The sequence below is a fragment of the Rhinopithecus bieti genome, unplaced genomic scaffold, assembly GCF_001698545.2.
Source record: "Rhinopithecus bieti isolate Rb0 unplaced genomic scaffold, ASM169854v2 scaffold_39586, whole genome shotgun sequence".
Classification (NCBI taxonomy): Eukaryota; Metazoa; Chordata; class Mammalia; order Primates; family Cercopithecidae; genus Rhinopithecus; species Rhinopithecus bieti.
The window spans coordinates 95,056-108,040 of record NW_016816842.1 but is presented as its reverse complement, the minus strand read 5'-3'; the positions used below and the strand labels follow the sequence as shown (position 1 = coordinate 108,040).

Here is a 12,985-nt window from a genome sequence, read left to right as displayed (position 1 = left end):
CTTTCACATTTAACAAATACTAGAATAACAAGAAGTTTATAATTTCAGATTTTTAAACACCGTAACTTTTTTTCTTCTTTTACTTTTGGAGATGGAGTCTCGCTCTGTCGCCCAGGCTGGACTGCAGTGGCGCGACTTGGCTTGCTGCAACCTCCACTTCCCGGGTTCACACCATTCCCCTGCCTCAGCCTCCTGAGTAGCTGGGATACTATAGGCGCTCTCCACCATGCCCGGCTAATTTCTGTATTTTTTTTAGTAGAGACAGGGTTTCACTATGTTGGTCAGGCTGGCCTCGAACGCCTGACTCTTGATCCGCCTGCCTCGGCCTCCCAAAGTGCTGGGATTACAGGGGTGAGCCACTGCGCCTGGTCTTTTTTTTTCTTTTTGAGACTAAGTCTCACTCTGCCGCCCAGGCTTGAGTGCAGTGGCGTGATCTCGGCTCACTGTAACCTCCACTTCACGGATTCATATGATTCCTCTGCCTCAGCCTCCTGAGTAGCTGGGATTACAGGCATGCACCACCATGCCCAGTTAATTTTTGTATTTTCAGTAGAGACAGGGTTTTGCCATGTTGGCCAGGCTGGTCTTGAACTCCTCCTGATCTCAGGTGATCTGCCCACCTCAGCTTCCCGAAGTGCTGGGATTATAGACGTGAGCCACTGCACCTGGCCTTAAACACCATGATTAATACAAAAAAATGCACTCAGCAATATAATACATTTCTTAATGTAACATGCCAAGTACCCTTCGATACAAACTAGTACTTTCTCACTGACAACGACTAGAACCTTATGGTATGAGAAAAGCTGTTGTGTTGGATTTCCTGAAGACTAGGTTTTAGGCCGAAAGTACAAACAGTTTTTAAAAATTCACTTCTCGGGGAAACCAACAGGAAGAATGACTAAAAAAACAAAATGGTAAAAGACAAGTTATCACCTAGGTATGAAATCCTTTAAATATGATGCCCATATATTACTTTTAGACATCTCTAACCTCAGATTTCAAGTAATGAGACTCTCCTTTCACCTTGAAAAATATTTTTAAAAACACTCCAAAGAAGATATACAAATGACTAACCAATAAGCACATGAAAAGGTGCTCAACATGATTAGTCATTAGGAAAATGAAATCAAAACCACAATAAGATTCCACTTCATATCCACTAAGATAACCATAATAATTTTTTTAAAAGACAGTAACAAGTATTGGCAAGGATATACAGAAATTAGAACCCTCATATATTGTTGATGGGAATGTAAAAGAGTGTGGCTGCTTTGGAAAACAGTTTGGCAATTTCTCAAAAAGTTAAATATAGAACTATCACATGATCCAGCAATTCTACTCCCAGATAGATACCCTAGAGAAACGAAATCATATGTTCACATAATAACTTGAACACAAGTGTTCATGGCAGCACTATTCATAATGTCTATAAAATGAAAATAACCCAATGTCCACCAACTGATGAATGGATTAAAAATAGTATATCTATACAATAAAATATTATTCAATCTTAAAAAAGGAATAAAGGAGTAAAGTACTGATACATGCAACAACATGGATGAACCTTGAAAACATGCTAAATCAAAGAAGCCAGATGCAACAAACCTCATATTACATGGCTCACTTTACATAAAATGCCCAGAATAGACAAATCCATGGAATAGAAAATAGAGTTTGCTAGGGGACTGGGAAGGAGAGAACAGGGAGTGACTGCTAGTGGCTCCAGATTTTTTATTTTTTTGTAGGAGGGATGAAAATGTTCTGAAATTAGAAAGTTGCAATGCGGCCGGGGCAGTGGGATCACATCTGTAATCCCAGCACTCTGGAAGGCCAACGTGGGCGGATCACTTGAGGTCAGGAGTTCGAGGCCAGCCTGGCCAACATGGTGAAACCTGTCTTTACTAAAAGTACAAAAATAAGCTGGGTGTGCTGATGCATGCCCATAGTCCCAGCTACTCGGAAGGCTGAGACAGGAGAATCACTTGAACCCAGGAGGTGGAGGTTGCAGTGAGACAAGATCGCACCACTGCACTCTAGCCTGGGCCACAGGGAAAGACTCTGTCTCAAAAAAAAAAAAAGAGTTTTAATGGTTGAACCACCTTGTGAATATACTAAAAACCACAGAATTATACATATATACTTTAAAAGGGTGAATTTTACAGTATGTGAATAGTATCTCAATTTTAAAAGGCAAAAAATAAAAAATATTCCTTCCTCATTTTTGTATATTAATATTGTATATAAATCTGCATACCTTTCCAATAGCTTCAGTATGATGTTGTGTACATATCTGAAGTCTGCTAACCCAGTGCTGTCGCTCTTTTGCATCGGTAGCTGTTAAAAGAATGTGAAAGTTATTTTATATTTATTTATTTTGGAACACAATCGCCTACAGTATGAAGATCAGATTACTGAAAAGCAGATACTGGTCTTACTCTCACCAGAGCAAACTTCCCTTACTAGAGGCAGGCAGGAAAGAGGCCAAAGCACCAACTTTGTTAGGGAACACAGTAGCTGGATGTAGCTACTTCATTAAAAAGGATAAATTACATGCAGTGAGGTGAGGATGAGAGACTGACATGTTGTAACTCATAAAAATAGGTTCTTATTTAAAGAAATAACCCCTTTATTAAGTATTTGATGTATAATCAATACTTTCAGATCTGCAGGAGCATGCTCACTTAGGATTACCATTATACTTTGTGTATTTATTAAATAAAAAACTTCTACACACATTAAATTTATCTTAACAGAAGTTATATGTTATTTTAATGAATGACATTATAATAAATCCCAATAATGTACATTAGTTACTGAAAGCTGCAAAAAGGGCATGTAAACTAAACCATGTAAAGGGGTGAAATACATTTAAAAAAATCATTTAAAGTCTATGTTTCTAGATTTTCAGTAATCAGAGTTTCACCTACACAGTTTTTTAGAGGGGCCAGTCCTAAACAAACATACACTGTTGCACTTGAAAACAGTTATTTATTACAACAGATTTAATAAATTCTCAAAGCACTTCCAAGGTTCAGAATATTGTATTTACATCACTGATGACAGTAGTTTCTGTTTCCAAAGCCCATATGAAAGCATGTAATACACCAACTTCTCAAAAAAAGAAGAAAATCACAATATTAATTCTCATATCTCAGTCATACCTCTGAGTTTATATTGTTCTCCACTGGCAGCGTTTACAGTGAAGGTGTGAGAATCCTCATCACTGGGTGATATTACAGCTCCTGCAAGCTGCAAAGTTCCTCTAGGTTTCTGATTTCTAGACTGTTCATTCACAAAGTACTCCAACAGCCCAGCTTCATTGTTTAAAACAAAAAACCTGCAATGATTTTTTAAAATCCATAATTTGTAAACATTTTCCCTCAGCAAACTAAAGCAAAGCAAACTTCAATCACTTACACATTTCAGGGTTTTGTTCTTAACAATAAAATTTAAAAGCATTTCAAGAGATACTTGGAAACACTAGACTGAATTTTCTAGCAGTGAAGATTACTAAAAATTGAATGAGTTAGGCCGGGTGCAGTGGCTCACGCCTGTAATCCCAGCACTTTGGGAGGCAGAGGTGAGTGGATCACCTGAAGTCGGGAGTTCAAGATCAGCCCGGCCAACATGGTGAAACCCCATCTCCACTAAAAATACAAAATTACCCAGGTGTGGTGGTGCGTGGCTGTAATCCCAGCTACTTGGGAGGCTGAGGCAGGAGAACCGCTTGAATCCGGGAGGCAGAGGTTGCAGTGCACTGAGATACTGCCACTGCACTCCAGCCTGGGCACAAAGAGCGAAACTCTGTCTCAAAAAAAAAAATTGAATGAGTTTAATAAAAGATATAAACCCTTCAGCTGAGGGAGAGGCATTTATTAAGTAAGAGGCCTATCAGTTAATGCACAAAAGGAAGCAAAGACACCATATCCTTTCAGAGAAAGATTTTTCCCCAGAATTCATTAACAGAGGGTAAACTGCCAGAGGACAAATGGTAGTGAAAATTTTTATTTAAAATTCACTGGAAATAAATCAAAATATGAGCTCTGAGGTTAAGGCAAGATATACTAGGCAAAATATGCACGGTGATTTAAGATTTAATCAGTGAAATATACAATGAGAATAATAGAGTAAAAAAGACTTCGTGAATGTATCATTAGATAAGTCAAAACTAAAGATTACTTCTGCATAAAAATGAAAAAGCTGCAATTGGAGATGGTGAAATACAAGGACCTTGAAACTAAATGATGAAACGTTGATACACTCTGGAAAAGAATTTGATGAAATACTGATACACTTTGGAAAAGAATATTCTGATTTGGTTCTAGATTAACTAGTTTCAAAAATACATTTCAGAAATTCCGATTTAAGTAGTACAAATTTTTTTTTTTTTTTTTTTTTTGAGATGGAGTCATGCTCTGTTGCCCAGGCTGGAGTGTAGTGACACCACTTCAGCTCACTGCAACCTCTGCCTCCCAGGTTCAAGCGATTCTTGTGCCTCAGCCTCCCAAGTACCTGGGATTACAGGCACCCACCACCATGCCCGGCTAATTTTTGTATTTTTAGTAGAGATAGAGTTTTGCCACGTTTGCCAGACTGATCTCGAACTCCTGACCTCAGGCAATCTGCCTGCCTTGGCCTCCCAAAGTGCTTGGATTACAGGCATAAGCCACCTCATCTCGCCCCTTTTTAAAAAAGGAATGCTAGGCCGGACGCAGTGGCACACACCTGTAATCCCAGCACTTTGGGAGGCCAAGGCGGGTGGACTGCCTGAGCTCAGGAGTTTGAGACCAGCCTAGGCAACACAGTGAAACCCCGTCTCTACTAAAATACAAAAAACTAGCTGGGCGAGGTGGTGTGCTGTAATCCCAGCTGCTTGGGAGGCTGAGACAGGAGAACCACTTGAACCCTGGAGGTGGAGGTTGCGGTGAGGTGAGATCGCGCCACTGCACTGCAGCCTAGGTAACAGAGTAAGACTCCATCTCACACACAAAAAAAGTAACTCAAAGAAGGGCTGGATGAGTTGAGATCACTTGAATTCAGGAGTTCGAGACCAGTCCGGCCAACATGGCAAAACCCTGTCTCTACAAAAAAAAAATACAAAAATTAGCTGTGTGTGGTGGTGCATGCCTGTAGTTCCAGCTACTTAGGAGGTTGGGGCAGCAGGATGATTTGAGCCTGAGGTGGAGGTTACAGTGAGCTGAGATCATGCCACTGTACTCCAGCCTGGGCAACAGAGCAAGACCCTGTCTCAAATAAACTAATTAATTAATTAACATAAAATAAAAATTAACTAAAAAGTTTTAAACTTTTAAAATTCAAGTTGTGTGGCCAGGCATGGTGGCTCGCGCCTGTGATCCTAGCACTTTGGGGGCCGAGGCGGGTGGATCACCTGAGGTCAGGAATTTGAGACCAGCCTGATCAACATGGTGAAACCCCATCTCTACTAAAACTACAAAAATGAGCTGGGCGTGCTGGCGCATGCCTGTAATTCCAGCTACTCAGAGGGCTGAGGCAGGACAATCACTTGAACCCCGGAGGCAGAGGTTGCAGTGAGCCGAGATCGTACCATTGCACTCCAGCTGGGTGACAGAGTGAGACTCTGTCTCAAAAAAAAAAAAATAATTCATGTTTGAGTTTGGAGAAGTCTGGCATTCTACATGTTAGCCTGTTCCATAATAGAACTTGGTAGACAATTTGATCCAGTTTAATATGCCTGCCCCACAACTACCAATTCTACAAAGTATTTGAGATAGCTGGTTTTCCTGCTTCCTGACAGCTTGTGTGACCTTGGGCTGGTTACTCAACCTCTCCAAGATCCCAGAGAAGCTGTGAATCTGGCACAAGATGGGAACCTAATACAAATGTGTTTGCTGCCTCCAAACCTCTATTTCTCTTCCCCTAAGAACCTAACTTCTGCAAGTATAAAATGCCCAAGCCAGGTGAACAAGTGATTCTAATCTTCATTTAATAGTAACAACTTTTAGAAAATGTGGGAAACTTTTAGAAAATGTGGGAAATCCTTCTAAAAGGTTTCCCAGCCATGTCTTGTCTAAAGTAATATCAAAATATAAAATTATCGGGCCCTATTTCTGGTCTCTTAGGAGAGACTGATGTGACACAAATAATCACACCTACCTGTATTGCCACCCAGTGACAAGGTTGGTATACTTCATTAAATAGCCATACACATTTTCCATGTGATCACTGTTTCAAAAGAAAATGCCAAAGTTAGTAAAAGTAGAAGAAATCCCAGGAAGATAATGGTACAATTTTCAAAATAGCTACAGATACATATATGCTTTATAAATGCCTCAAATTTTATTCAGAAGTAAAATGTATAGGTCAACAGAGGCATTTAATCTCCCCAAATTTCATATCCATAGGACTTCATCAATTTCCTCAAAACAAGTACAATACCTCACAAATTATGTATTATCATAAATATTCCAAATATAAAATCATTATACAAATATAAAATTACATAAACATAAAACAAATATATTGTAAGTACTATATTATAAATGGGCTGGCCGGGCACAGTGGCTCGACCGTGTAATCCCAGCACTTTGGGAGGCCAAGGCAGGAGGATCACTTGAGGTCAGGAGTTCGAGACCAGCCTGGTCAACATGGCAAAACCCCATCTCTACTAAAAATACAAAAATTAGCCAGGCGTGGTGGTGTTTGCCTGTAGTCCCAGCTACTTGGGAGGCTGAGGCAGGAGAATCACTTGAACCCAGGAGGTAGAGGTTGCACTGAGCTGAGATTTCACCACTGCACTCCAGCCAGGGTGACAGAGTGAGACTCCGTCTCCAAAAAAAAAAAAAAAAAAAATTGGGCTGAGTGCAGTGGCTCACGCAAGTAATCCCAACACTTTGGGAGATCAAGACAGGAGGATCACTTGAGCCCAGGAGTTCAAAACCAGCCTGGGCAACATAATGAGACCCTGTCTCTCTTTATTAAATACAATAAATAAATAAATAAATAAGAATAATAAACAAAGCCCACAACCAGAGGAAATAATTCTTCTCTAGAAATACAGCCACTTGGGTTTCTGCTAGTTCTTATACTTCGGCCCAGGTCACAATCAAGTTATTTATTTCAGTTCTTTTGAGATACATCGCTTAGAAAAGCAGAGAGCTATATTTTTTGTTTGGCTCCCCTATCTTCCCCAGGCTTTCAGGCTTAAGCAGCCCTTTGGAGCCATAGAAAACCCAATGCCCCTAGACTCTGCCTCAAAGAAATTCCCTAAAGAGTTCCTCCTCTATTTTAGGTACTTAGTACACAGCTCAGCTTCCCGAAAAACTTATTCTTGGCCAGGCGTGGTGGCTCACACCTGTAATCCCAGAACTTTTGGAGGCCGGGGCAGGTGGATCACCTGAGGTCAGGAGTTCGAGACCAGTCTGGCTAACACGGTGAAACCCCGTCTCAACTAAAAATACAAAAAATTAGCCAGGCATGGTGGCATGTGCCTATAATCCCAGCTACTTGTGAGGCTGAGGCAGAAGAATCACTCGAACCTGGGAGACAGAGGTTGCAGTGAGCCAAGACTGTACCACTGCACTCCAGCTCGGACAGCAGAGTGAGACTCCATCACAGACAAAACAAAACAAAACAAAACAAACACCAGAAAAACTTACTCTTTGTCTAGTCTGTCCTGTTGCTACATAATCTGAATATATGCTTACATTCTGCATCAATCCATAACAGGTTTGAGGTAGTATACAACCTAAATATTTTCTCAAAGTGCCAGGATATTTCATAATTCACCATTCTGGGAATTACTCCTTCATCTAGGTTCTCTACACCAAGCTTTCATTTCTACATAAGTATCAAAAGTGATAGCCATTAGCATATAATAAAAAAATCACAACTCAATTATAGTTCAATTCCTCTGGTTTTAAGACTGTATATATTCTTCAAATGTGTGTGAACTATGGAGCAAAACTTTCTTAAAACTTTACATATACTTATCTATACCTGAGAAAAACAAAATTTTTATTTCAAAGCAATAAATAAAATACATCATCTTGCTGGACGCGGTGGCTCACGCCTGTAATCCCAGCACTTTGGGAGGCCGAAGCGGGCGGATCACGAGGTCAGGAGATCGAGACCATCCTGGCTAACACGATGAAAACCCCATCTCTACTAAAAATATAAAAAATTAGCCAGGCGTGGTGGCGGGTGCCTGTAGTCCCAGCTACTCGGAGGCTGATGCAGGAGAATGGCATGAACCCAGGAGACGGAGCTTGCAGTGAGCCGAGATCACGCCACAGCACTCCAGCCTGAGCGACAAAGCGAGACTCCGTCTCAAAAAAAAAAATACATCATCTTTATTTAGTCACTACTCTCATACTACTGAAGGTACGCCCCATTTTGGTCATATCTAAGTTATCTCTATCAGTCATTTATCAGCTCAAGTGACCCTCCTACCTCAGCATCTGAGTAGCAGAAACTATAGGAACGTACAACCGTGCCCAGCTAATTTTTAAATTTTTTTTGTGGGGACAGGGGTCTCACTATGTTGCCCAGTCTGCTCTCAAACTCCTGGGCTCAAGTGATCTTTCCACTTTGGCTTCCCAAAGTGTTGGGATTACAGGTATCAGCCAAAAATTTTTAGAAGTGTACAATTTCAGTAACATCAATCGCTAAAAAGATCCCACATGTATCTTTTTTTAAAAAATTGAGACAGCATCTCGCTCTTTTGTCTAGGCTGGAGTGCAGTGGTGTGATCTCAGCTCACTGCAACCTTTACCTCTGGGGCTCACGCAATTCTTCTGCCTCTGCCTGCCAAGTAGCTGGGACTACAGGCACCAGCTACCAAGCCCAGCTAATTTTTGTATTTTTAGTAGAGATGGGGTTTCGCCATGTTGGCCAGGCTGGTCTCAAACTCCTAGCCTCAAGTGATCAGCCTGCCCCCGCCTCCCAAAGTGCTAGCATTACAGGTATGAGCCACTGCACCTGGCCCTAAGCGTATCTTCATATATTACATCATAGTAATGTTCTGTGTTTAATTTTCTAATGCTATTAATATTTTGTTGACTCATATATCTAAAGAGTTAGCTTTCTGGAAAAAAAAAAAAACAAACCAAAACTATAAGGATATTGACATGGTTTATTTGGTAGTAGCATAAAGTCAGTTTCAAAAGAATCAGAAATTCAAATAAGTAAACTGCTGGCCTGTTTTTATTGTATAAAACCGCTGTCTCCAGGTTACAAAGAATCAACTTGAAAATACCCTATTTTTTGGAACAGCTGGTTGCAATGTCCCTCCCTCATTCTTCCCCTTTTCCATGTATCCCAAGAAATAGCCACTATTCAAGGCAACCAGCAGGTGTGGAACGACTGTGCCATCTGGTGGTCAGCATAAAAAGCGCTCCGTGACTGAACATCTTTTGTTCACACGTTTCTTCTACCGTCTTATAATTGAGTTACTATACCGTATCTCTAACTCTCATGCTTTATTCCTATCTAAAATGTGCGAATTTTTAGGGCCTGGTGTAGTGCCTCATGCCTGTAATCTCAACACTTTGGGAGGCCAAGGTGGGACAATTCCTTGAGTCCAGGAGTTTTGAGACCAGACTGGGCAACATAGGGAGACCCACCCCGTCTCTAAAAACAATAAATAAAATAAAATGTGCAAATTTTTATAGAGTATTTTAATGTGTGTCTGTTAATATGAATAAAATCTAGCTATTGAAGTGGGAACATACCACATATCTGACTATATTATACTATTTTGCGTTCTATAAAATAGAAGTGATGGTCCAAAACAGACTAATACCCTGAAAAATAAGCTATGAGGAAGTTAATTTCTTCTTCAGTCCTCCAAAAACTTTACTGCTCAAGAAACTGGGTATATTTCTCATCTTTTAAACTTGTTAACATTTAATTGGGATTAGTAGTGAAAGCTGATAGTCTATAAAAATAACTGATTAAACTTTGTCAAGTGTCTTTATTATATTTAGTTTGATACTCATTTTCTCTTAAACATCTTAATAATAACTGCTTCAATTCTTTAATCTCTATTACTAAAACATACTTACTTCTTTTTTTTTTTTTTTTTTTTGAGACGGAGTCTCGCTCTGTTGCCCAGGCTGGAGTGCAGTGGTACAATCTCAGCTCACTACAACCTCCGCCTGCCGAGTTCAAGCGATCCTCCTGCCTCAGCCTCCCAAGTACCTGGGATTACAGGTGCATGCCACCACGCCTGGCTAATTTTTCTATTTTTAGTAGAGACGGGGTTTCACCATATTGGTCAGGATGGTCTCGAACTCCTGACTTCGTGATCAGCCCGCCTCAGCCTCCCAAAGTGCTAGGATTAGAGGCGTGAACCACCGTGCCCGGCAACATACTTATCTCTTAACCTTTCTTTATGAGACTTAAGATATATAAAAGGTTTTTAAATTAAGCTACCTTTTAAACAGTTTCAAATCCTTTCAACTCAAAACAATTACTCAATACCTACTAAAACACAGCACTCTGAAAAAACATTGAAAAGCATAAGAAAATCAAAAAGGCAATAACTAATAACTTTCCATCTCTAATCTATAATCTAATCTAAGAGAAATATATCTCCTTGAAGAAAAAGACAGTAACATGGGTTCCTGCTACTGGAAAAGACACACAATGGGACTACATTTTCAGCTGCCATACAAATAAAAAAGGCATTAAACAAATACACAGGATTCAGTAGTGAGTGAGAAGGCTGAAATGACTAGATCTGATGACTAATTAGATGTGAACTGAGACAGAAAGAATGAAGGTGAGAGAAAAGGACAAGGGCAACACTCAGATTTCCAGCTGGAACAACTGGGTGGAGAGGGATCACAGAGAAGTTTTGGATTTGTTCCAATTTAAGATGTTAAATTTAATGAACCTGCAGGACTATACAAGGAGATATCCAGTAAGGCGGCATGATTAGGGCTTGGTAGTCATCAGCATATAACTGGTATTTGAAGTTACAGCAGTAAATAAGGTCACCCAGGAAATATTACGAAAGGGCAAGAGATGGGACAGGGCCTAAGAGAGATCTCTAAGGAAAAGTTTTAAGGGCAAGGGGAATACAGAGAAGAGATAAGGAGCAACTGAGTAGTGGGAAGAAAACTAGCAGTATGGAAAGACAGAAACAAGAGAAAGTGTTTCAAGATAAGTCTGTGGTCAAGAATATTCAGTGGACAGGTGCCTTGGCTCACACCTGTAATCTCAGCACTTTGGGAGGATCACTTGAACCAGGAGTTTGAGACTAGCCTGGGCATCACAGTGAGATCCTGTCTCTACAAAAAAAAATAAAAATTAGCTAGGCAGGGTGGCACACACCTGTAATCCCAGCTACTCAGGACACTGAGATGGGAGGATTGCTTGAGCCCAGGAAGTTGAGGCTGCAGTGAGCTGCAATCGTGACATTGCACTCGAGCCTGGGAAACAGAGCAAGACCCTGTCTCAGGCCAGGCACGGTGGCTCATGCCTGTAATCCCAGCACTTTGGGAGGCTGAGATGGGTGGATCACTTGAGGTCAGGAGTTCAAGATCAGCATGGCCAACATGGTAAAACCCCATCTCCACTAAAAATAAAAAAACTAGCTGGGCATGGTGGTGCATGCCTGTAGTCCCAGCTACTCGGGAGGCTGAGGCAGGAGAATCGCTTGAACCTTGGAGGCAGAGGTTGCACTGAGCCGAGATCCTGCCACTGCACTCCAGGCTAGGCATCAAAGTGAGACCCTGTCTCAAAAAAAAAAAAGAAAACAAAAATTAATAAAAGTTCAGTGCTCCTGATAAAGTAAGATATGACAATGACTGAGAAAACTCATTAGACTTACAACCAAGAGATAACAATTTAGTGGAACGATGAGGGCAGAGCCAGCTGGAAGTGACATCAGAGGTTGACAATAATGTCAAGAGGTTCTCCAGCTTGTAGACAACAGAGCTATGGGATTTCTCAGGCTCCATAATCATATGAGCCAACTCCTCATAATATCTCTCTCTATATATCTACCTATTGGTTCTATTTTTCTGGAAAACCCAAATAGCAATACCTTAAGGCATTTAACTACAGGCAGGAATTTACGCAACTTGTAATCAGTAAATGTGAGGTACCAGGCAAGTCACATGTCAAAATCCATACTTTCAACTAGGCAAAAAGTAACCTCCCAAAAGGCTTAGCACTTTGGTCCATTCTCTGGATAACAAATAGCATGAAGCAGAGAATGGCTTGCTTAGCTGAGGAAAAGGCTAATGACATTAAGAGAGATTCCTTGCAACAGTTAGTGTATAGCCTGGGATATAATAAGTGTTTATTTGCTGAATGAATTAAGCAATGGGAAGAGAGAAACAGAATTTTTCTATGAAGCCATGAGGCAATTCTCAGTAGCCTGCCCACCTCCCCCCAAAAAAATTCAACTAGCGGCTGGGCGCCGTGGCTCAAGCCTGTAATCCCAGCACTTTGGGAGGCCAAGACGGGCGGATCACGAGGTCAGGAGATCGAGACCATCCTGGCTAACACGGTGAAACCCCGTCTCTACTAAAAAATACAAAAAACTAGCTGGGCGAGGTGGCGGGCACCTGTAGTCCCAGTTACTCGGGAGGCTGAGGCAGGAGAATGGAGTGAACCCGGGAGGTGGAGCTTGCAGTGAGCTGAGATCCGGCCACTGCACTCCAGCCTGAGTGACACAGCGAGACTCTGTCTCAAAAAAATAAAATAAAATAAAATAATAATAATAATATAAGTGAAATTTCCTGACTTCTTCTCTAGTGTGTGTGTATGTGTTTTCTGTTGCTCAGAGTTTGTTTTAGACAAATAAAACATTTCTGATTTTAGCACTGCTTAAGAAACACAGGTTCATGCAGCATATTTTAAAAAGTGAGCAGCTGTATTTCTATGGCTCTGGATAAGGTAATATATTTTATCAATGAATGAAACTGACAGCAAGATTAGTGTACAGAAGAGTTTTTAAAAACACAGTTTTCCTCCTCACCATGTTTTATTA

General features: G+C 40.7%; 1 protein-coding gene across 1 annotated transcript in view; it reads right to left on the bottom strand.

Annotated features, from left to right (window-relative positions):
* The window catches only part of OSBPL11 (oxysterol binding protein like 11), a 78,123-nt gene that overhangs the window by 51,465 nt on the left and 13,673 nt on the right, over positions 1 to 12,985 (bottom strand). Inside the window, exons 2-4 of the mRNA XM_017855363.1 lie at positions 6,139 to 6,207; positions 3,165 to 3,340; positions 2,258 to 2,337 (exon numbers count right to left, since the gene is read on the bottom strand). Coding sequence (XP_017710852.1) covers positions 2,258 to 2,337; positions 3,165 to 3,340; positions 6,139 to 6,207 — 325 coding nt within the window. The remainder of the gene's footprint in view (positions 1 to 2,257; positions 2,338 to 3,164; positions 3,341 to 6,138; positions 6,208 to 12,985) is intronic.